Source organism: Kryptolebias marmoratus, linkage group LG2 (genome assembly GCF_001649575.2).
Source record: "Kryptolebias marmoratus isolate JLee-2015 linkage group LG2, ASM164957v2, whole genome shotgun sequence".
Lineage (NCBI taxonomy): Eukaryota > Metazoa > Chordata > Actinopteri > Cyprinodontiformes > Rivulidae > Kryptolebias > Kryptolebias marmoratus.
Genome location: NC_051431.1, coordinates 5483924 through 5509387, shown reverse-complemented (window position 1 = coordinate 5509387; position 25464 = coordinate 5483924). Strand labels below are relative to the sequence as shown.

Below are 25464 nucleotides of genomic sequence, written 5' to 3'. Positions count from 1 at the left end.
TTTAAGAACTTACATTTATTGTATTTCAGCTTACTCTCGTCCACAATCACCGGATCAAGGTAATCATAGTAGTACTCCCATTCATAAGAAACCGAGTTTGTGGAGTTTCCAGTCATAGACATTGTGTCATTTTTGGAGACAGCTGTTACGTTTCTAAGAAGGGAAGAAATAACCATAGTGAAAATTACAAACTCCTTGTTTCAGCATCTGTAATAAGTCTTAGAAAAACTCAGAAAACTATCCGCTACTTTCTGATCTACTGCTCTGTAGTGATTTCTGCTGCTCTCATTTCTGCTTGCTGCGTATCTCCAAGGGAGCATGCAGTGTTCAGGGTTGGCCACAAGAGGGCGTGACAGCCACTGAAATGAGCAAATGCTATGTTCAAGCTCCACATTAAACACTGGAATTCGCGCAACTCTCGACTCTGTATATAATTAATATAATATCAACATAAGCGAACAGGGGTATATATACAACGCAAAAGAATATCTAGCAAGATATGGCAAGAATCTGACTTAACGTACGAAGCCTGGCTCTTTTAAAACGAGTACGTTTGTCTCCAGAATAACTTTTCAATTATAGCCATTTCTCCACTTAAGTGGTCTATATAAGTAATTACGTAATAGCATAAACATATGCAACCTCTTTATTCAGTGACTTGTGGTGGTCATGAATGACATTCGGGTGACTTCGTGAGCGGTTGTTGCAGTTTCCGATGGCAGTGAAGGCAACATGAACCCAGTGACGTCACTAGTCGTACGTTGACAGGGTGGAACCGCGAAGCTACTGTTAGCAATTTTTAGCTTAGCGAAGGCCCGGGCAGCACCGTAATTTAGATATAGTCTTTCGACGTTACTGGTCGAAATGTTTTTATTTATTTAACTTTAATATTATTGCGTTTAGATAGAGTAAAAAGTATAACCACTCAGTGAATTTGTTTCCAGTAATAACAAACCGCTATGGATGCAGTGAACGCATTCAACATGGAGGTAAAGTTTATCACTGTTTTAGTCCTAACAGTTAAATCCAGTATTAACGAATCCCACTTTTTTTACGTTTACTTTGCTCCTTTGATTGGTGATAGTGACTATTGGCCACTTAAATATCTAAACAGGCTTTTTAATGTGAGAAATGGGTTTTTCTGTTCGTTTATTTTTAGCCTTTAAATTCTGTGTTTGATTAGCGTGGTGCAGGGCCGCACGAGCCTATAGATACTTAAACAAACGATTGTTCAAACAAGCACGAGCTCAATAAATATTATACATTTTTAATATATGTATATATACTTTTACTTTACCCGATGGTATCAATATTATAGGGATATGTTTCTTATATTGTTGCTTAATAGTCGAATTAGTTTGCGATGAAAGTGGATCCCAAAACGTGTTTTGTGCCTGTGAAATGTTTATAACTACGTGTATTTAATGTGTCACTTATTAGCTGGACCACACCTCAAGCTTGTTGGTTACTTAAACATTAAAGGTTAAACCCTAATCATAATAAGTTAAGATCTAAAATGTGTTTAAGCCTGTTCCCGTTAGGTCTTGTAGAAACCGTCTTCCTGTTATTTAGTGATCCAAGCCATTGCAAAAGTCCAATTAGGTTTTTTTTGCCTTTATATTGATAACTATATTCTACACAAATCATTATCACGTCTATGTCCACTCTCTTAATCTAGTAGTTTGTCCAAATTTTTTACATGTTTATTGGCTGGAGAAAACATTTTGAGTCTACATCAAATGAAGTCTAATTTATTTACTCTGTCGATAAGCCTGGGGATGTCTATTTCAGTCAAAAACATCCAGTGTGTGTTATCAAATGCTTGTCCTGCTGTTTTATGTTAGTAATGTGTTTGTTGTTACTATTATCTATATCAGAGGTGGCCAAACCTGGTCCTCAAGGACCACTATCCTGCATGTTTTCCTTGTTTCCCTGCTCCAACACACCTGATTCAGTGGTTAAATCACCTCTTCATGTTCTGCAGAAGCCTGTAAATCACCCATTGATTCAAATCAGGTGCATTGGAGCAGAGGAACAAGTAAAACATGCAGGATAGTGGCCCTCGAGGACCAGGATTGGCCACCCCTGATCTGTATAGTGTGAAGTCTTGAAGTTTAGTGGTGTCTTATAATACTTTTATAAAAGTCTGTGCTTACAGAAAGCAAATTTTCTTTGTACATTAATTGCTCTTATCAAATGAACTGATAGAAGTTTCTTTTTAAAACTAGTTGTTCTCCATGATCGACATGAAGCCGCCAATATCCCGTGCTAAAATGATGTCTGTAACAAAATCAGCCATCAAAGCCATTAAGGTAAACGAAGAAATGTTATTTTTGTACTGAACAGAAATGTACACAGAGCATGTAGTTTTAATTTTGAAATTATAGCAGATGACATTTAAATAAAGGAAGAAATCTTATATCCTCACAATGCCAGAGCTAAATTGTTTTCTAGATGTTCTTACCTTCACATTATTATTTTTATTAAACACACTGCTTAGACAAAGAAAAGTTTGCATTTAACATCCTTTGAACCATCATAAGGCAGCACATATTTGCTGCATCGTTTTGATGATTTGTTGTAATTATGTGTTTTTTGTATCCGTTTCCCACCAACGTCACAAAGATTTTCAGTGGTTAAAATCCTATACCTTTTAAATTTTTGGTGGAGTAGGAGGAAAGACCACTTTTATAAACTAAAAACATGTAAATTTGATATATAAAAAAGCAGTTTTCACTTATGCCTTGAGTAACAAATCTAAATCTTAAGGTAAAGATTTTTCAGCATTTTCAAGTATTGTGTTCCTGTAGTTGGAGTTACTTTATTCTAAGTTGAATAGTCATATGTCAAAGGCTTCAGCTGACTGAAAAAGTGACTAAATAATAAAACAGTTATTTGTAGCTCATTGTTGCTTTTTGTGACAAGGAGAAATCTGGTAAAAAGTGTTAATTACACTCTTCAACTGTCTATGTTATAAGGTTTTGTTTTGTTCTTATAATGACTGACACTTATTTTTGTCTGTATTTAGCTGTATAAACATGTTGTCCAGATAGTGGAAAAGTTCATCAAGAAGGTATGTTTATTTTTTTAAGCTTATTCTTGTATAAACTAAACCTTTGGGCTCCATTTTTGTTTTACACATGCAGTCTTTTAAGAAGAAAGTTGACTAGATCTGTCCTTTTTGCTGGTTTTTGTTTCAGTGCAAGCCAGAATTAAAGGTTCCAGGATTATATGTGGTTGATTCCATTGTTCGACAGTCACGCCATCAGTTTGGTGTTGAGAAGGATGTCTTTGGACCCAGGTTTTTGAAAAACTTTACTGATACTTTTCAGAACCTTTATCGTTGTCCAGAGGATGATAAGGTACTTTAAAATAAAATTTTTGTATTATATTGAATAAACATTGAATTCGTTTAAAGAATATATAAAGGGATAATTTTAATTTTTTTTTCTTATTATTCAGAGTAAAATACTTCGTGTGCTAAACCTGTGGCAGAAGAATGGAGTGTTTGGCATGGACATCCTTCAGCCTCTGATGGATATGGCCAATGGTGTTGTTGCACCTCCTCCTTCTCTTGAAGGTAATGAACCATGTTTGTAACATTCTTCCACTTGTACAGAAAGTAATGTTGTGCATTTTGAATTACTTGCTTGCTATAGTTTTTGTTAAACCATATTGTATTGTCTCTGAACAGCTCCTGGTGACCCCCAACCAGAAACTACGCCTCCTGTTAGCAATGCTTCTGTTGTACCTGCGGTACCTCATCTGCCCAGTTCAGATGCTTTAGCTGCTGTGGCACAACTGCTTCAGTCCCCCCAATGTCAGGAGGTAAGCTATAAACTAACCTGAGTTTTTCATTTTTTTATTTTTTATGGGGTTTTTTTCAATTGCCTGTCTTTATCTCTCCTCCAGCTGCAGATGATGCTTCAGAACATTCAGCAGGCAGACAGGACTCTGGGAGCCGCCACCATTGGAAACAACATACCAAACCTGCCCCAGATGCCAGTGACTCAGCTCAACTCACATGGTGCTGAAACTGTAAAGAAAAACTCTTTGACTGAGGTAATACCATAGCTAGATATCACAAAATAACTTTTGGATTATTTACTTCTCAAAAACACTTACATATTTTTGTATTTATTTTCTTAGAAACTGCTTGATCGATTTGAATATGATGATGAACTTGCCGATATGCCAGTTTCAGACGTCAACATTCACTCACAGTGAGTCTAAAATTTTAATTGGTCTTGCCGGTATGTTTCATGTGTCACACTATTGTGAATATTTGATTTTTAACAGCACATTTAAAATAAGGCAGTATTATTTTGTTACCTTTTTTAATACAAAAAGTTAAAGTTCACAGGGCATTCATCAGTTCGTATCATAAATATTGTTAGGTTTTTTGTTTTACGATTGAAATTGAATTTTGAGTTTTGGCTGTCTGGTGTACATGTGAGTTATGAGGGTGGCTGTGCGAGTGCAATAAACAAAGTGGCACCCGCAGCTGTGTGACTAACCTAACTCACACAAATAAAAGTAAGTAGGCTATTGATTTCTTTGCTTTAATAAAATTTACATGCAGACCGTACTACTGGGATCCATTAAACCGTCAAAATGGATGTCGATACTAATTTTATTTATAAAACACAAAGTATTCCATCAATCTGTATAGCACAAATGATAAAATGAATATGAATCCTCCTCTCCATAAGAAAAAATAAATAAAAACACAACAATTAAAGTTATGAAGGCAAGCTCTACTTGTGTTGAATGCCAATAAGAAGAAACTGTCACATTTGGCTGCGTTTGTAACGTCTACTGGTTGTATTTTGTCATGACAGAGGCATTCCTGAAAATGTGCTGAACCAGTTTCATGGACAGATGCTGAACACAGACCTTCATCTGAATATGATGGGGCAAACTGGACATATGGAGGTATTTATTTACACTTGTAAAGTACAGTAACTCTATTTATGTGAAATGAGCAGTTTTGTTGTTTTCGTTTATGGATCATTTGCAAGAAGGTGTTTTTCCTCTTTTCACACCTTGTATATTCACAGATGGTTCAAAAATCTTTTGATAAATCTAAAAGGTTGCATTTGTGGAGCTGCAGACTTCTTTTTAAATAATCTGCATTCAGTGTTATTCTCATAAAAAAACAGTTTTTATACATGCTTCATTGTTATCTTCCAGCACAGTGGAGGAATGAGTCATGGTGAACGTCATTTGACACCAGATGGGTATAACTCCATAAAAGATCCTTACACTCAGTCTCGGGTAAGACTTCCAACTTTAGGTTTTAATCTAAAACTCATAGCCATTAGCTTGTTCATTTTGGAAAAATTGTTTAAATAAAAGAAATGTCCTGTCATTAATGCCTAATAGGAAAACTCAAGAGAAAATTCATCTGTGAGACTGGAGGGCAGACGAAGAAGCTATGGCATGAGATCAAGATCTGGTTCCAGGTAACTATGCACATATATTTTTACATGCTGTGTTGTTTAAACCAACATCTTCATTGGGACACACTGTAACCTGGTATGACAAGCTCCAGTCTTATCAGTTTTGCTCGTAGTACTGGAGGAACAGGGAAAAGGTTTTATAGTTGAAGCACAGAGTAACACACTCTTTTTCTTTTACACTAAGCTGATGTTAAAAGTCACTTCAGTAATAATAGTGGCAACATAACCAGTTTAAAACAAAGCAGCTGGACTTAAGAGGGCCTTGAGAACTCTTAGGTCCTAATACGTCAAATTTTGAAAAGGCTTGAAAGTTTAGATTTCATCACTTTATCTGTGCACAATCTTCTATGTCCGCAACACAATGCATCTTAGAGTTGAAAATGATCACACCTTTTGTGTGTGTTGCTTAGTAAGTGGAGATGTGACAGCAGGATGAACTGTGAGAAGAAGGCAAGCTGCCAGAGGAAGCTTAATGTTAGTGTATTGTTCTGTTGGGCATCACTTCGACACACTACCAACCTTGAGATTGTTGGAGATAATGTTCACCCTTTGTTGGAATAGAGTCCCCTAATAACACGGACCTTTTTAAGCTGAATACTGTAACTTACTGTATAAATTGTTCAGGAATTGTTTTTTGTTGACTAAGACTTGAAATTCACTTTTAAGTAATTTTTCAAATCTTAGTTGATGTTGTAATTTCTTGGTATTGTAATGGTGGAAATAATAATGTTGTGCAAGAAATGGTAACTTTAAAATGGAGTGTTGAGTGTTTTTAATTTTTGTTTCAGATCTCCTAGAAGAAGAAAGTCGAGATCTTCCTCTCGCTCGAGATGGTCAAGGCATCGACGCTCTCGCTCCAGAGAACAGCGCAGGAGATCTCGTTCACATTCTCAGGACAGAAGTGAAAGAGAAAAGGACAGAGAACGCAGACAGAAAGGTCTTCCCAGCATCAAGAGCCAGACACTCTGTGGTATGTTCTATGGCAAAGCAATGCAAAATAATGATACAATCCACAGCACTGCAAGAATCACAAACCATGCCACTTAAAATATTGCAAATTCATTTCTATGGTTGTAGTTATATAGTTCATGAATTATTCACTTATATTGCCCACTTGCTACCTTTTTCTTACTGGTTTAATGTAAGGTAGTGAGTTATGATGAATATCTGCCTGTGTGGGGCTCATTTTCTTAGCTTCACAAGAGTAAGACAAAGGAGGAGCAGAAAAAAAATGTATATATTTGTTGATGCTCATCAGACTTTACAAATGTTTAGTTGTGAAACCCTGTTATATCTGGTCAAACCTGTGAAGTGGATGTCCTATCAACAGAGACTATAGATCCCAATATTTAAATTCAAGTATCAAAACTGGATCAGAGCCGAAAGTGGATTGGTGTGTCTCTGCTTCCAGAGTCTAGTTCCATGGTAGCCCTGCCATCTTCCCAACAACAGCAAAACTTCATCTTCACCTTGTTTGTGCTGAATTTTCCTGAGCAAAATTAGCCCGAACCTCTTTTCCTTGTTTTCTCACAGTGTATGCAAATTAGTTGTACAGCCCACTAACAAAAACATCAGAATTGATTCCTCCATTGTTGTTTGTAGGAATTATGTTTTGTCTGAAAGTAAATACAAAAGCATCCTGATTTTGGTGCAACTCTTCTTTTTTATTTGTTTTTAGTTTGCAGTACTACACTATGGGTTGGACAGCTTGACAAGAAAACTCAGCAGTCTGACGTAATGTCCCTTTTGGAAGAGTTTGGCCAGATTGAGTCGATTAATGTAAGTTTCAGCCTTTTATGGCAAAAATACTAGGCTACTATAAACAAAATGTATTTATTTTTACTTATTACCTCGTGGTCTAGATGATTCCTCCACGGGGATGTGCCTACATTGTCATGGTTCACAGACAAGATGCCTACACTGCCTTGAAGAAACTCAGTAGAGGGTCATACAAAGTCAACCAGAAACCTGCTAAGGTATGTGCTCTTTGATTCACATTACTTGTTCTTGAAATATCATTACTTGTTTTGTATAACTTGTAGTGTTTCTGACTTACGTATTTTGTGTCTAATCCGGTTCTTTCCCAGATTGCTTGGGCATTAAACAAAGGTATTAAACCAGCACACAAAAAGTTCTGGGATGTGGAGAAGGGAGTTACTTACATTCCCTGGAGCAAAGTCAAAGTTGAGGAGTTGGAGAGCTATCGAGAAGGGGGTATGCTGGATCCAGAGACACTAAATCCAGGTAAGCATGAGTTTGTGTTAGCATGTGCTGAACTCACCGGCTGAAAGGCAAGAAAAAAACCCATCTTATTTTGTCATTTTAATGTCATTGCTCTAGAGTGGACTAATGCCAAGGAACTCAACAACCGGGCAGCTGTAAACGGAGCTTTGGAAATGGTACCAGATCTGACTCTCACTGCCCATGTTCAGGTAATGCTTATGCAGTCCTTTAACGCTTTATTTTTAATACAAGTCTTCTTATTATTTTGGTTGATTGGGCTTGACAAGAACATTGTTTCAAAGTTTTTCATATTGTTGCTGTAACAAAAAAATGCTCTTGCAAACAAGTGGTGGAGCCTATCTGAATCACACATTTTTATTTATTTATTTTCAAATATCTGGTCAACTCAAATTGAATTTAAAAAAAAAAGTGTATATTTTTTTTAAAAGTTAATATCAAAGGTGGATTCCACAAAGACTTAGTAGATTTTAAACAATTCAATCAGGGCTTTTACTATGAACAGAGGGAAAAAAACTTTACATTTGAATAGACTTTATTAGAATATTTTGTTTGTTTTTGTTAAAAACAAACAAACAGGGAAATCACAGCTTTAATATGTCATTGACTGAATGTCCTACATCTTTCTGTTGTTCAGCCTTGGCATTATATTGACTTTAGTAGTTCTATGTGAAATTATGCTTTACAGATGGATGGAAAAAGCACAGTATATATTTGAAGGTTACAGTATATCGCACATAGTAAATCATCTGTTATGTTGCTTAGAAGTGGATAAAACAAAAGTCAAATCAGAGTGTCAGTGTCTTATAAAATAAATGTGTATTCTGTTGAATCATAAATATATGTTGTAAGGACAATAAAATATGACAATAATTCTTCATATTAGGGATTGTATTAGGTCTTATGTGTTCAGTTACCAGTTCATGTAGTATTTGTTCACTAAAAGATAGTTCAACCCAGTTAGTCAGTTTTAGGTTTTCGTTATATAAACACAATAAACCTAAAAAATCTATTAATAAAGTGTATTTGGTAGCAATTGTATTCCACACTTACTTGGTTAAGTAGTGATGTGGAACCTGGGTTTTTAGAAAACTGCTAATTTGCCTGTATTTAGAACTGACGTCTGTGGTTTGTGGGCTCCATGTTTAATTGTCACACTAGTAAAACACTTGTAAAAGGGGTGCTACACAGTAGAAATAATTGTATGCCAGTTGTGCTGCATCATTTAAAAGCACAACAATTATGAGTATTACTTAGGTTGCAACCTTTCAGGCAACACATATTTTTTTTTAATTTTAAAAAGATTAATTCTGCATTACTAGTTGATTAACTAAACTGTTGTCCAGATGTCATTAATAATGGAATTTTTGCCAGTATTTCCTGGTTTACCAAATGAGAAATCAAAATTTGTTTTATTTTGCGCCTCCTCTCAACAATTCAGATAAGCTCCTCTGCTTGTAGGGCTTGCATTCAGGGATGCTTATTTATTCATTTCTTCTTTCTTTCTTACAAAGTCTTTCCATCTCCAATCAGTAATCTTGTACTGTTTTATCGAACGCATTCAAATAAAATTGAGATTAAAAAAACTTTAATACTGTGGTATGTGTGCAGGGAAGCATTTCTGTTATTCTTTCTGTGTTTGGTAACTAAACTTTATTCAGAATGTGTGGAGCATGTACGTCATTGTGTTTGGCAGAAATATTTGTAAATGCAAGTTATTTTTTTGCAGCAAATTACATAAAAATGTTTATCCATTTATCCATGGATGAATGGGCAAATCTTCTATTCAAGAAAACTTGTTGTCATTCTTAAAAATTCAGAATGAAACAGTATTACAGGCTTCAGTGAGTGAAGATTAAGGAGTAAAAGTAAATGACTATACATAAGTACCCCTAAACTTTATAAAATCAGTAAATAGCAGCAGATGGTAGCACTTAGAAAGTGCTATAGTAAAATAAAGTGCATCACGAAGCCTTCATTATGGCTTTTTAAACAGTTTGTCAGTCTGATTGCATCTGGGAAGAAACTGTTTCTCAGTCAGGTGGTCCTGGCCCAGATTCTGCTCAGTCTACCACCTGAGGGCAGGGAAGCGAACAGTTCACCTGCAGGGTGGAGTCTCTTATGATACGGGCTGCTCTGACCTTGCATCTTTTACTGTAAAGATCAGAGATGTGTGGTAAGCTGCATCCAATGGTCCTTTGTGCAGATTTAACCACCTGCTGCACTGCCTTTAAACAGCTGAGACAATCCATTAGTAAAGCAAGGTTACACTGCATGTACAAAAGACTGGGAACGTTTAATAACTCAAAGTATTAAAATAAATATGCAAAATAGCATTTCTAAATGTCCAAAACAGAATCAATATCTAAATCTTTAAATCTTTTTGATGACCTTGACAAACTGATTCTTTAGAGAATTGTTTTTTTTTTTTTTAAGTTGAATGGGTTGGAGAATTGCAGATTTCAGCACCTCACTTAGGAAAAATAGACTCTTGACACCTCGTCTAGTGTATTATGGTTGATCTGCTGGTGAAACATAAAGATCTGATTGAGAAGAGGAGTGTCGAAATGGGAGACAAGGTAAGCTGACAGAAGGCTGCCGCTCGTCAAAAAATATTGGGCAGGACGTGAGATTTTTGAATCGGTTTCTAAAGGTTTTTGATAGAGTAAATAATGTCTATCAATACCTGATTCAATATTCCTCAAAAAGTGAGTTGCAGCTTAGAGTGAAATTGTTTCTATAATCACATTTTTCAGCCTTTTTTAAATCTGCATCCATCTTAAAGGACAACAAAACAACTCAACCCAGTTATACATTGCTTTATTCTGTTGGTAGGTTTGAACAAATCTCATACTGCTTACTAACTTGATTTATGCACCCCTGTTTTTGCTTACTTTAACAAAATTAAATGTTTTTCATGCTTTTTATGTGACAGAGGTTGTACCAATAGGCATGGTAATCCTCTAAAGGATTTTATAACCATGACATGGCTTTTAAAAAGTTTCCTTTCATTTAAACCTTGTGGCACAGTTAGTCATGTGCATAGTGTTTGATACTATTTTTTGATTGCCTGTTTCTCCTCTCTCCTCTCTGCTCTTAAAATCTGTGTTTTGGCAAACGTTTTAATACAGTGTGTTATGTAAAAGATGAGAGAAAAGTGAGAAGAGCTGAACGTGATAGATTGTGGTGGGTCAGAGCTTCGGTTGCACCACTGGTCGCACAAGATGCACACATTTCCTTTATGGACTATTTGCTAGAAATCCTGACTGAAATGCATTCATGAGATGTGTGAGCTAATTAAGTGAAGAAACAAATTCCTACCTTCCCCAGATTAAGGCATACTGCTTTAAATTTAAACACCATTTATTAGGGTCAGGAATATTTGTGGCTTGGCTCTCTAAGGATTTTGCATTTCCCAGGACCAACAGGATGGACCCAAAGGTTTGATGCTGTGCTCACACTTTTAAAGTTCACTTTCACAACGGGTGAAAGACAAACGGTGGACTTCTATTTTACATAGTTTTTTTTTTGTATATGTGGATGCCAGAAGAAAGGATAAAAAAATCCTAGCTGAAACCTTGCGGATTGTTTGGAGGCACGTCAGGTGAGTAGGTGGCTCAGGGTGCGCGTTTATACTTTTAAAGGAATGCAGCCACTTAATGTCTTAGACTGCCTTCAAATGTGGTTTTAGTAACTGATTCTGAATGTTTTCTCAATATATTTGAAGCTCATTTTTATCTCTACGAGCTGTCCGTTCATAATTGGATCAGCCAACATGTATTTTAATACCAAGCACAAATAACTTTAACATGTAAGAAATACATTTCGAAACTCACAAATGGAGTGAATCCTATTTTTATTCGGTGTTCATTGCCTCCTTTATTTTTATATTTTGCAAAGCAATTAAGCGTTGAACAGATTTCCTCTTGTATTGTATAATTCAGCCGCACGGCTTTGCTCTGCCTGAAGTGGATCTTGAATCAAAAGACATCCTCTGGTCATGCCTTGCCAACGTATTCCCAACATCCTGGCTTGTGTATGTTTTAGGACGCACTGCTATACTTTCTCTGATATGAATACAGTTTATCTGTCTGTAAAAGTTGCAGTTTTATTTTACTACTTGGATCAGTACAAGCCTAATGAGCATTGTCTGCATAGCCTGTCTGTTTTCTGGTATGAACATTGAAGGACTGTGATGACATGAGTGCATATTGTCTTAACTCCCATGGAGTTTCACAGACTGTTGTCCCCAAGAGCACCCGCAGGAATAAGGAATGATGATGATTGAGGAAGAAACTTATTAATTGTAAGCTTGTATCAGTCATCAGTCTGATGTTGCGTTTACATCCTGATAATAACCCAGCCTTGAGTAAAATCTTTAGTGAGGCACTCATGTTCTCATGACGTTGACCTACCCTTATAATTTCCCAGATTTTAATCAGACTTCACATCTGATTGTGAAGAGCCAGATCCACCCATTTCCCACTTTGCACCAACAGGACCCAAAAGCCCACCCCCTCCCCTTTTCAACAGGTTCAACAGTTGTCCACTCCTATAAAGTATAACTCTAAACATTAAATTAAAATGTCCATGTTATACTAAAAAGCAGCAGAATTTAGATTATTCAGTTAGTTTGGACTCTTTACTTTATGGGGGCTATCTTTAATTTATTCATTTATTCTCGAACAATATCAGTTTCGTTAATCGCTTTTATGTAGGTATGTAGGCATAACTAGTCTGAGAACAGTATAGCATTCCTGTATGCATTTTTTATTTTCATGTAATTTAGAAATCAAAACCTGTACTACAGTGAAGAATCCTAGCACTGTTCCTCTGTTGATCATTTTCAAATGACATGACATTTCAAGAAGGGGGATTCTTCTGCTCCATAAAGCAAAACAACAATTATCTAAATCCATGGACAACATCAGACTCACGTGAAGCCTCACAAAGGTGAGTTGGGGGGGTTGAACGGTAATGATTGGCTCGTTCATTAAACTGAGTATTTCTTTCTTTAATTTTTATCTAACAAAACCTAAATTATTACACCGTAAGTTCTGTTTATTGTTGTGCTACCATATGATTTTTTTGCATGTGTTGAAGTAGCCCTACAAAACTAAAACCAGAGATGAAACCCATGAACAATCAGAGTTCTGTTACCTGGCTGTCTGCCAAATGAGGTTTGCACTAAGGATTTAACCTGCGGGGAAAGGAAGCAGCTGCTGTCGTGTTTTTTCAGCTGAAGGAGTGAATCGGTGAATCACCGGGTAAGAGCAGACCCATTTGTTGACTGACCTGCAAAGTCACATATCTTCCAGTGACACTTTTTTTTATTAAGAAATATCAGTCTATCACTTTTTCACATCTCTGTTTACATGATATTTGTCTTAATTTTTTGTACTCTTACTTTTATATTATTTATATCTGGGCAAAATCTTACAGTAATTTTCTGCAGAAAAAAGGCAATTTCATAATTCTCTATTAGTAGATTTTCTAATGGCAAGGAGTGAACTGAGTATTTTAACTCTGTTTCATTTTAAAGACCAGCAATTACTGTGTAGTTCCTACAAAGAAAATTATAGACTATAAATAAAAACTCCCTGGGAGTTAAGATACTCAGTCTTATAGCACATGTGTGAGTAAAGAGTTTAGACGGCTTCTCTCTTGAAGTTGAGTGTTTTACTCAGATTATTATAATCTGACATTGCAATACAAGTTTTGACAGTCAAATGTAACATGTTTGTTAAAATTAAATTACTTTTTAAAAGACTTAGAGATAGCTTAACTTAAAAGGTCTTACTGTTTGCTTTTATTATCACATATTAGAAGTGATGTCATGTTCTTCACTAAATAATTACAAATAGTGCTGTAACCCAACGCAATGATTTAAACAGCACTTTCTAATAAGATGAAGAATTCCCACATTACCCATATTATAATATCCCTCTCAAGATTTTGTGGTATATTGAGATGGTGCTGTAGGCCACTTTGTCGGCACCAGCAGAGTCATAAATCAAAAAAATAAAAAAACACTTTTAGGGTAACTATTGCTCAGTTTTTTTAAGCAATGATTGAAATTTGTATTTATTTCTTAAGTGGGTTTTTGGAGAGGTTATAAGCAGACAGTGTCTTACTTGCTGTAGATTGCTCTCTGAATTACCTCAATTTAGAGAAACAGATTAGTTCTGACCATCGATATACACTCACCAGCCGCTTTATTAGGTACGCTTGGTCACTTGCAACAAATAGCCAATTAGTCCATCGCATGCCAGAAATTCGATGCATTTAGGCATGTGGATGTGGTGAAGATGACTTGCTGAAGTTCAAAGTGAGGATTAGAACGTGGAAGAAAGGGGGTTTAAGTGACTTTGAATGTGGTGTGATTGTTAGTGTCAGATGGGCTGGTCTGAGTATTTCAGAAACTGATGATCTACAGGGATTGTTTTTTTTTGTTTTTTTTACACACAATCATCTCTAGAGTTTACAGAGAATGGTCCGAAAGAGAGATGACATTCAGTGAGCTGCATTTGTGTGGAAAAAAAAGCCTTGTTACTGTCAGACTTCACAGGAGAATGGGCGGATTGGTTTGAGATCACAGGAAAGCATTCAAAGCTCAAATACAGTCTTGTTACAAACAGAGGTATGCAGAATACCATCTCTGCACATACAACACATCCAGCTTTAAAGCAGATGGGCTACAGCAGCAGGTGACCACACTGGGTCCACTCCTGTCAGTCATGAACAGGATACTGAAGCTTTACACAGACTCACCAAAATTGGACAATAAGAAATTGGAAAAGCTGCTCTGAAAAGTCTTGATTCATTGAACTCCAGTGGCCTCCACAGTCACCAGGTCTCAGTCCCATCAAGCAACTTCAAGATGTGGTAAAACGGACTATTCACATCATGAACGTGCAGCTGACAAGTCTGCAGCAACTGCATGATGCCATCATATCAATATGGACCAACATTTCTGAGGAATGTTTCCAGCACTTTGTTGAATCTATGTCATGAAGAATCGAGGCAGTTCTGAAGGCAAAAGGCGGTCCAACCCAGTGCTAGCAAGGTTTACCAAGTAAAAAGGCCGGTGAGTGTATATTACAACATTGGTCTCCATACAGGAAGCCACAAGGAGAACAACATCTCCATCAGCTGGTCCACATAAACAAACAGGACTTTGTTTGTTTTTAAGCACCTATTTTTATTTAGGTGTTTTGTTAATTCATGTAGTTCTTGCCTTTCTGCTGTATGTTCAGATATAAATGTTTTGGTATGTTTAGCTGTAGTTAGTTATTTCATGCTTAAGAGAAAGGTCATGTAACACCATGGTTGTCTTCTGTAGAATAGACCTAAGGCCTCACATCCTTCTTGCACAGATTGTGGTTGCAAAAATACAACATGGCAGCTCCCATAAAGCAGGTCATGCTTGCATCAATTCCTAACAACAAGAGGAGGCAGGGACATTTGGTCCTATAATATACATCAATGTTTCTGTCTGGGCAGTTGAACTAACAACTAGTTAAATCAGGGACAACAAAGCAGATTACAGCCACCAAAAAAAACTAAGAGCTCAAAGGTTTTATAGCTGCTCATTCAAATTCTTTGTGTATGGGTGGGGGTGGTGTGGTGTTGTCACTTATGTAGTATACATCTATTTGCATAAAGGTCTAAGGTTAATTACATTGAAGACTGTAAGTCCATTGCCAATAGGTTCATGTGAAACACATTGCAACTGTAACATGCTAAGCATACATAGAGTAACTATCTGATGAAGTAAGGCAATGTTAAAGTGAAAAAAAAATTTTTTTTTGCTTAAACAGTATTGTATTTATTTTATATCTGTATTCCAGCTTCATCAGATAGTTTTTCTGTCACGTTGCGCCTAATGTTATGTTTGACATGCAACAATCAAAGCAGGCCAACACCTTAGTCAGTGTAAATATCCACAGAAATATCTGTGTCATGTAAAAGTGATACAGTGTAGGTTTCAAAGGGTTCAAAATAGTGCTCAAAAAGATATCCACTACAGGTAAGATACTGACGACTGCACATAACCTCACTACCATATCCCACTTCAAAGAAACTGAACTTTCCCTTCAAGGGGTATATTAAGACTTAGCAAGAAGGCAAACAGCTTGGTAAAATAAAATTTAAAAAAGTAAATCCTTTTTTTTGTGCAATCACCTGCAATGTGTAAAATGTAATTTATGTAAAATATTTGTATCTTAGACACAAACTTGGAAATGTTGTTCATACAATTCAAGTAATAACAGCAACTGGTACAGGATGCTGCTGCCAGGCCTCTAACTGGTACAAAGAGAAATTCATTTAAAAAATGTATTGATTGTTTTTATTGCTTGTTATTGATTTTGTATTTGTATTATCTTAAAAGCACTTTTGCCAGATTTAAAAGGTACTCTATAAATATAAATAATACTGTAATCATCATAATTGTTGTTGCCTGGTGTAGAATAAGGTCAGGAAATGGAATTTTTATATTGCTGTGCATTGAAACAACAAAGCCAGAGATCAGCAAACCTGCATAAAGTCTAACCTGTTATGTTCATCTAAGAACAAATGGAATATAGTTGTGGCAACATAAGATTGTCATCTTCTCAGAAACCCACTTTCTTCAATTTTACAGCTTCAGCATTTAATTTGAAAACTAGCAGCTTTGTTTCTACAAGTAATGAAACATTTTACACATCAGTTGCTGCTGCTTTATTTGTTGCATTATTACTTTTATTAAACAAATCTGCATATGTTTTTAGAGCAATTTTGTGCAAATAACTACTAAGGATCTATTTGCTGGCCCTGTGAATGACTAGTGATCTGTCCAGGGTGTACCCCGCCATTCTTCCAATGACTGCTGGAGAAAGGCACCGACTCTCCTGCGACCCTGCACGGAAAAGTGGGCAAAGAAAATGGATGGGTGGAGTTCTTTGTTACTCATTAATGCAACTTCTTTTTAGTGCCAGATCACAACAAAAGTAACCTGTGTTTTTAAAAGACTTCAATCTAAATCCAATTTCATCTAATTACAAATCCATCCAATGCAGATTTGTAGCCAAATCAAATTACAGTCAAATTCAGTCCAATTATAGTTTATTATAGACAGACAAATTCAGTTAAATTGAAAACTCCTGTTAAAAAGGTTGTTTAAGGAAGTCAGCAGACTGCATCAAGTTTTCAGTTTCATTTCCCCATCCTGAGCAGGTATTGGTCGGGTGACAGTGGAGAGAAAAAAAGATGAGACCCTCAGCAGAACCAGATTCAGTTTAAGCAGCCATCAGCCCTCACCCACAACCAACTCAAACTGCAAAACATCATTTAGCCAGAAAATAATGGTGAATGCTAAATAAACATAATCTTGAATTCTTAAGAACATTTGTACAAGAGGTGAAATGGTCCAAAATAATAATAATAAAAATTATGTCCAAAGCTCCAGAGCAAAACAAGCAACAATCTTCAATTACTGTTTACGAACAGTAATTTCCTCTTTTGCTCAACTTTTGAAAGAAATTAAGCAGCAGCAAAACTAAAGTGATGTGGAGAAAGTGAAATTAAAACAAGCTTTACCAGATGCAAAAAAAAAAACCTAGATTGAGAACCAAAGTAGGATAAGCAAAGCTACTATGGAAGCAATTTGAAGTCTAATAGCACAGACAGTCCGTTACTGGTGAGATGATGTACGTCCCAAATGTCTGCGAGGTTTGCAAAGCGTCTCCATCAACTTCCATTGTCCAAAACTGAAGCCAAAATGTCTGTTATTTGTGCACTACCATGTTGTAGTTTTGGAGTCAGAGGCTTTACAGATGTGGGGCTGCACCCTCATAAAGGTTTGGCCTATAGCCCCACCCCAAAACCTCTACCAGGATGTCACAGTGTGTTTGACCGTGTGACAGCCTGGTAGAGACACACATTATAAAACCTTAAATAACTACTCGAAATGCAAGTAAATTTAAAATATATATATTTGAACATACAGCAGCAAGGTAAGAACTACATGAATCAACAAAAATCAACACCTAAGAACAATTATCTAAAGTGTATTTTCTTTTATTTTTTATCAGGAAAATGTCCTATTTCTTTACATGGAGGAGCAGGATTTTAAACCTTACTGCAGCCAGCCTAGTAGGGAGTGCTCATCCTTTGTGGCTTCAACTTCCAGCTTCTGGTCCTGTGTCTAATTATATGAGAATGGTCCCGACTGAAAGCGATGACAAGCAGGGGGGAAGGGGTTTACTGTAGCTCGTTTGCCAGCAGGAGGTGGTGTCACCTTGAATTAGGGTTGACCTGTCATCAACAGACAAAATGAATATGCAGTAAAATGATACGAAATATCAGAAATCACATATTAAAAAAACCTATGATAAGCAGCCTAGAGTTTATCATATTCAAATGAGTTACTGATGTTATTTATTAATTTATGATAAAATTTGGATCTTGGAATTAAAACAAATATGATTAAATCAGCAGTATTGCCAAATAGGGCATATGCTGCTCTAGCCTATGAATCTCAGTGGGACATCAGGCTGCTGTCTAAATTGTGTAAATTCTGTTTTTTAAGTTTAGCTATTCTACCTTTTATGAAGACATTACGTGAGTGTGTTTTTGCCTCTGTTTGATCAAACAATAAAACTTACTATATAATATTAAATGCAGTTCAGATGAACCATTACCTGCTGTTTTCAGGAAGAAAAATCCATCCACTTAAATTGTGCTTATGAATTGTGATGCCTAAGAGGTTTTGGTTTAGAGCTGTGTCTAAACTTCATTTAGATGTTTACTACATCTGTTTAATCAGTTAGACCTGATGCAACACATGGATGAGCTGGCAGTCTGCTAACTGCTCCAAACCAGCTCTGTGGTACAGAGTAGCACTTGTCTGCAGAACCACCATGACTTTCTCACACAGTGACCAAACTATCAACTGTCTCACAACTGTTGATAACTGGGAGTTAATGACTACATGTTTGCAAAAAAAATAATTTTGCCATCTTTAAAATATATACAATAACATATGTTTTTATTTTGTCAAAAATAATCTTGGAAATATTGTTGTAATGCTATTGAAGAAAACATGAAAATTAATTTTACCTGGTTTAATCTAGTAGTGTCTATAGCATCTATAGTCACTAAATTTGTCTCTGATGTTCAAAGGCAAATATTTAAGTGTTATAAACATTATTTGATGTGGGTGGGATTATCAGCACTTTATGTGTGCAGATATTTCACATTATTAATTGATTTCACTTTAGGAGCAGATAGTTTTGACTTTCAGACATGAGACAAATCTAATGCAGGTCGTTTTTGGACACATGGACCATTATTTGTATTTGTTGTGTAATTCTGACTTGATATTATGATTTTTTTTTTTAAAGTTTGATATATTTAAAGTTTTTCCAGGTGACAAAGTTTTGCTCAGAAGTCTAATTTATGCAGACAACATTCTACCACAGACAGAACGTCAAGAACAAAATGAGCATCTAATTTCCTTTTTTAAACCTGGTTGTTCAGTGATGATGATCATCAGTTGTGGATTTTTGATTCATGAATGGACTATTAAATTATCTTAATTTGGTGGTGAGTATATGACAGATCATTTTCAACAGAGAGAATAAAATAGAATGAAAATATTGACTCAGATTGATGCATTAAATAGTTTGCGTACATTTATTAATGCTTTTTATGAATTATATATCCTAATTCCCCATTAGTGTTGTTACACATCATGTAGTGACTGGTACACTACATTAGGCATCCTAAATATTTTATTAAATATGTGTATTTTCATCTATTTCATTGTTTTATGACTTTACTGAGTCATTCATGTCAGTGTGGCTGACTGGAATCCTTAATGTAACCTTTTAGTACAGTTCACCTGGCCCTTTATGCATTTTATTATCACTGAGCCTGAAAAAAAATATGTTTTAAATGTCCACATGTTTTACAGTTTACATCATCTTCCTCTTGTCTCCTCTCCTTCTGTCTTTGTCTCTCCAACCAATGCCATTGCTTTAAAAACTTTTTTTTTAATTAATCAAAAATATTTTATGAAAAATAATTTCTGATATTAGATGTTTAGAAATTTATATTTCTATGAAGGGAATAATTTAGCAGTCTAAAATAACTTGAAAATATGTGAACAATTTGAAATATTTGACCATAGGTTTGATTCTTCGCTGGAAATATCAAAATATGGAGAACAAAAAAAATAAAAAAAATATGTACCAGCAGCATGACATCAAATTTTAATGCATTTTTATTTTCTTTCTTTCTTTGATTTTTTTTAATCTTTTGTGTTTGATGCATTTACAAAAACAGGTCAATACTTTTATAAATCTTAATTTCTCTGGAAAATCCCACATGTATCCTTTAGTGTATCTATAACAGAAAAGCTGAGGGGGGGGGGGGTAGATTTTTGCTTATGAATGATTTAATGATGGTATAAAAAGGACAAACACAGGCAATACCTAAGTTGTATTAAATTAAAAGTATATATGTTTGTATTATTTTCAGAGGTCAGATTTATACTAGATGCATACTAAGCTATTTTCATTCATTAAGATAAGACTTATTGCTAAAATTATTATTCTTTTTTAAATGCGCCTTCAGGGAGGATCAGGAGACACAACAGTTTGATGGAGGATTACTTTTTCAAGCCCTGCTGTTGAACCCGATACATGCATCACCTTTCACTTGTTTAACTTTTTTGTCCTTTCAGCTGTCTACTTATAGATGTAGCATGTATGCTCTGTGTGGCTTAGTCAGTTTCAGTTCAGCCACTTACTTTTTTATTGGTGTTAGATGACAACATTTCTGACCCTGCTGGTCGGAGCACTTTTTTGAATACATAGTAAAGAAGCCGTACCATCTGCAGCCTCACTACCAGAAATAAGTTGTTACTAAAATACCCTGCACCTGTTTGCTGTGCCAACGACATAAAGGCAGAAATTTTTGACAACTGGAAAAACTAAGAAATCTTCACACTAACAGTTGACTATAAAGTGTCTTTTGTTGCTGTATTTTTTTTATTTTTTTTTTGTGGATGCATTTGATGACATATTTGCTCATTGTTTTTAAGCAAATATTTGTCAAAGTTTGTAGTCAAGTGTGATAGTCTCTGTTTTTCTAAATATTCTGTTGGGATTTTTGTAATGATGTATAATTTCTACCTTTTCTTGACTTTACTGGCTTCAAAAAAAGGGGCTTCATGTGAAGCTTTGCTGCACTATGGAAATAAGAGCTGGTTCATACAGTCCCTCCCTCAGTGTGACTCGCAGAGGATTTCTTGTCCATTTAAATTAGATTTTGACCAAGATGTTGTTGTTGATTTATCTTCCAGATCCCAACAGTCCAACAGGCGGACCCTATTGGAAGTCCACCTGGTTTTCCGAGCCCCATCATGCTTTCTCCAACCTCCATGACCCCAGTCGGAGCTCCTTTCATACCCGCAGAATTTGCTGCTGCAAACCTAGCAGTGGGTAAGTTATGTTAGATCTGCTTTGTCCTGTTTGGGGTCTATCCCGGCAGAATAAACTACATATTTCAAATATGATAATAAAAAAAATTGTTTTCTTATCTTGTTTTTTTTGTATAAATGCTTAATTATAATAGAAAATCCAAAAAATCTCATTATGTCCTCTTTTACAGCAGGAAATATCAAACTTCCAGAAGATTCCACAGAAAATTCCACAGAAGACGATTCCTTCTCTGCTATAAACACTGGCAACCAGCTGGGGTCTCCAACCGCACAAGTGATGCCCATGCCAAACCCCGCAGTTATGCAGGGACCCCCCAGACCAGGCATGCCACCCCTGCAGCCTCATCCTGGAATGCCGAATCCTCACATGCGTCCCTTCCACTCTCCTCAAAACATGCAACACATGCCTCCGCAAATGATGCGAGGAGGACCAATGTTTCCACCTGATAGATTCCGAATGTCCGTGCCCTTCCCACCTCGTGGTCCTCCTTTCCAGCGATTTCCACCACCGAGACCTGAGATTATGGATGGGAGGGAGAGGGGGCATTTCAGAACTGAGAGGCCTGAGTTCAGATACCCACCTTTTCAAAGAGGGAGGTGGTAAAGTAAAGTTAAACGATGAAGACTTATGTTTTATCAGACTTTGATGAGCAGCTGGTGGTGCTTTATTTAGCTTTGTTACACCACCAATCCTTTTCTTATGTCTACCATAAAAATAAAACACAACAACACTGTCCTAAAGATGGTGTGGTACTGTACATTTATCAGAGGAGACATTTTTGCTGTACATTCTGTATGTGCTTGTATATATTCATCCTTTTGTAAATTTAAAGTTGTGCAGTTTATGCTTTAACATTGTTATCCTGCTTGGTTCCGATAAAAAAAAAAAACAAACTGTGTATATTTTTGATTTTTGTATATTTTCTTTTATTCAAGTTCTTCTCTATGGAACAATAAATATCACACAACATTTTTAAAACTCTAAACTTTGATTTCATTTTTTCACAATGATAACTAAATTCCATTAAAAAAAAATGTGTGTTCTGCCAGTAGAGGGTAGAATAAATCCTACTTATTTTGTCCAACCTCTGTTGATTCGTTGAGTTCACACCTTGTACGATCATGTGCAGTGAATAAAGTGTTCACAAATTGTTCATGTGCTTTTCTGTCTCTGACAAGTTTCTGTGTCATGTTCACTTTCACAAAATCACTTTATATAAATTTAGGGGTGTTCAGCAATTTTTTTGCTTTGTCTCACATTGGTGCTAAGAAGATGTGTTGTGAATGACTCTCAGCCACTACCACATCAAGCCATCTCTTACAGACATTTTTGTGTTTTCTAAAATCAGATGGCTGTAGTGGCCATCTTGAACTGGTCTGACATCAAACATTTATCACTTGAAGCGGTACATCCAATGATTGTTTCCTAAAAGTTTCATTAAAATCTGTCCTGTGGTTCATAAGATATTTTGCTAACAGACAGTTGACTAAATAGTTATTGGCAAAACTTTAAAGGAAGATTTTGCCTAATCTGTTAGAGCTCAGGATATGTGATGGGGATCAGTCTCAGCTATTACCAAACAGAATATTAGCTCTTTGTCAAAGAAGCTGACTGAGTTATAATCAGTTTATTTTTTATTAGACTGTGAATCATGAATCAAGCCGATGTACATCCAATGATTACTTTCTGCAAGATTTATTCAAATCCGTGAGATATTTTGGTAATAGACACAAGCAGAAACATTATCGTCCGCCTTTGCTTTTGTGTGAGTATATAACTAAAACCCCCTTTTTAAAACCCCAGTCTTGTTATATTCCATGTTGCATTCATTTACTTATACTTGGGAGGGAGTAAATTGAACAAACACTGCGCTAATGTCTATTTGGATAATGTAAATGGGTTTTAAAGGACAGATCTAATCATTAAGCAAACAAACCAGCTCCTTGTGTGAAACTCCTGGTAATTGACGGAGGAGAGAATTTGAGCTGCTTCTGATTGGCTCCGAGGATAAATAAGTGGCATTCTGCTGAGCCAATCGCGCGCCGTCTCCAAGGGTCGCGGGCTCCGCCCCTCGCAGCGATGTGGAAACAACACGCATGGTCTGTAGAGGCGCAGACCTGACTGGGAGAAGCGGCAGGATCTCTGAGACACGGGATGAGCGACACCGGTCTGTGACAGAAATAAAATAAAAGAAGAAGAAGAAGAAGAAGAAGAAGAATGTGTGGACAGCAGCGGTCACATCCTGGCGGAGGTGGAGACAGGTATGTATGTGAGGAGACTGGGAAGCGTTCCGTCCTAATCATCATCATCATCATCATCCTCATCATGCGAAAGAAAAATAAGCCCGTGTTGAGTCTGCGTGGTCCTAGCGCCGCGTGTGCACGCATGAGCGCGTCACTCAATCATACAAGTTTACCGGAGGCGACACGCTGGCGCACCGGAGACAAACCGGGGAGGATGAATTTTCTGCTCACGGGGTTGTTTTTGGATTTGTTGAGCCATGGGCACCCAGCCGCCGCCGGGGGAAAGCAGCCTGAATGAAGGGGAGACATCAGGGTCAACACATGCATGATGACCATACATGAATACAGAGCGTTACATGTCACAAACCAGCCTGCAGGCACGCCATGGTGATGTAAAAAGGCTGGTTTTTACCTCTGTCATTTAGTTGCTTGATGCTGTTTAATTGGACTCTGTTTTGTTGTGCAGATAATTACCTCTGTTTTCATATAATCCATGCTCCTGTTATGAAACAGCGTGAGTGCAGGTGACTCAACGGAAAAGGCGATGGCTGCTTTACTCCAATGACCTTACGGTGTCAGGATTGTTGCAGCGTCACGCTCTACTGTTGCTGGTCTCCAATCCCATCGTTTTTTCTCTGTTACTGTGACAAAAAAACTGGCAATTTTAGGGTGTTGTGTTGGGAGCAATGCTGCGAGATGCAGCCCTTTAAACACTGTTTTCTTATCTTTTCTTTCACTCTGACATTTAAAGCTGGCCGTACTGGACAGGAACAATGATTTAATTACTAGACTCGCATTTGCTGTCATTGTGTATTCTGCAATGAGAACATTAATTTTTGCGCAAAAAAAGCCATCTCACCTCTGGGAGGCCAGGATGCAGTTACTCAGTCAGCAGCTTGTATTTATAGTGAGCCAACACTTGCTTGCCCCACAAATTCAGGGCAGCAGCAAAATCTAATGGTTAACTACTACATGAAAAAAGTCTTTACTTTGCAGTTTCCGTGACAAAAAACCTGAAGTGATCTGAGTAAAAAATGTCTTTTTATTAGCATTTTGCTGCAGTCTTTTTTTCAGAGGACTATCAGTCCTCCTGTCATTTAATTTAAAACATATGCAAAAGAAGTACCAAGTCCACCCCCTATTCAGGTAAAGACAGGAGGTTGTGTAAAATATAAAAACAGAATGCTATGATTTGCAAATCTCCTAAACCCATATTTTACTCACAATGGAATACAGTAAACATACCAAATGTTGATACTAAGAAATTTGATCATTTTGGGGTGAAAAATAAGATAACTTTTAATTTTATGTCAGTAGCACAACACAAAAGAGTTGGGACAGGGCCATGTTTACCACTGTGAAGCATTACCAACAGTCTGTAAACATCTAGGAACTTGGAGTTTTTTGGAGAGAAATGTCCCATTCTTGTCCTGTACATATTGTTCTGCATTGAAGGTGCCTTTCCAGATGTGTAAGCTGTTCATACCAGAGGCAGTAATGCACCCCCATACCATCAAAGAGGCAGGCTTTTGAACAGTGCTCTGATAACAGGCTGTATGGTCCATGTCCATGATTTACACAAAAAACTTTTCAAATTTTGATTCAGCAGAAGACAGAGCAGTTTCCCATTTTGCCTCAGTTTATTTTAAATAAGCTTCAGCCCAGAGAAGATGACAGTGTTTCTGGATTGTGTACCCAAGGCTTCTTCTTTGTATTATAGCACTTTAACCAGCATTTGTGGATGAACTGTTTTTACAGACAGTGATTTGTGGGGAAGTGTTCCTGAGCCCATGCATAACAGAATCAGATCTGTTTTTACTTCAGTGCTGCCTAACGACCAGAAGATCAGCGCCATCCAATATTGACTCTCAGCCTTGTCCTACACAGCAAATCCAGGAGGCCCAGATTAACACTGTCAGATTTGATTTCAACACTTTTAAAGTGTCTATATGGGTCCACACCAGAAAGTGTTAATTTAACTCTTTTTGGAGAGTTGGTACCTTAACTCTTATAAAGTGTCAAATATCAAAT

The 25464-nt window shown here is 36.6% G+C and overlaps 2 protein-coding genes across 2 annotated transcripts in view; both read left to right on the top strand.

Annotated features, from left to right (window-relative positions):
* The first annotated feature begins 751 nt into the window (after positions 1–751).
* LOC108236028 (SR-related and CTD-associated factor 4-like) lies at positions 752–22137 on the top strand. The gene is made up of 18 exons (XM_017416444.3): positions 752–989; positions 2229–2312; positions 3029–3073; positions 3201–3362; positions 3463–3580; positions 3695–3828; positions 3913–4062; positions 4150–4223; positions 4842–4935; positions 5194–5277; positions 5386–5465; positions 6251–6432; positions 7141–7241; positions 7325–7438; positions 7550–7706; positions 7803–7894; positions 21052–21190; positions 21360–22137. Exons 1-18 carry the CDS (start codon positions 960–962, stop codon positions 21791–21793), a joined length of 2274 nt encoding a protein of 757 aa, XP_017271933.1. The 5' UTR covers positions 752–959; the 3' UTR covers positions 21794–22137.
* A 1157-nt stretch (positions 22138–23294) lies between these two features.
* The window catches only part of LOC108236015 (TIAM Rac1 associated GEF 1), a 43044-nt gene continuing 40874 nt past the window's right edge, over positions 23295–25464 (top strand). Inside the window, exon 1 of the mRNA XM_017416422.3 lies at positions 23295–23451. The gene's annotated coding sequence lies outside the window, so the exon portion shown is untranslated. The remainder of the gene's footprint in view (positions 23452–25464) is intronic.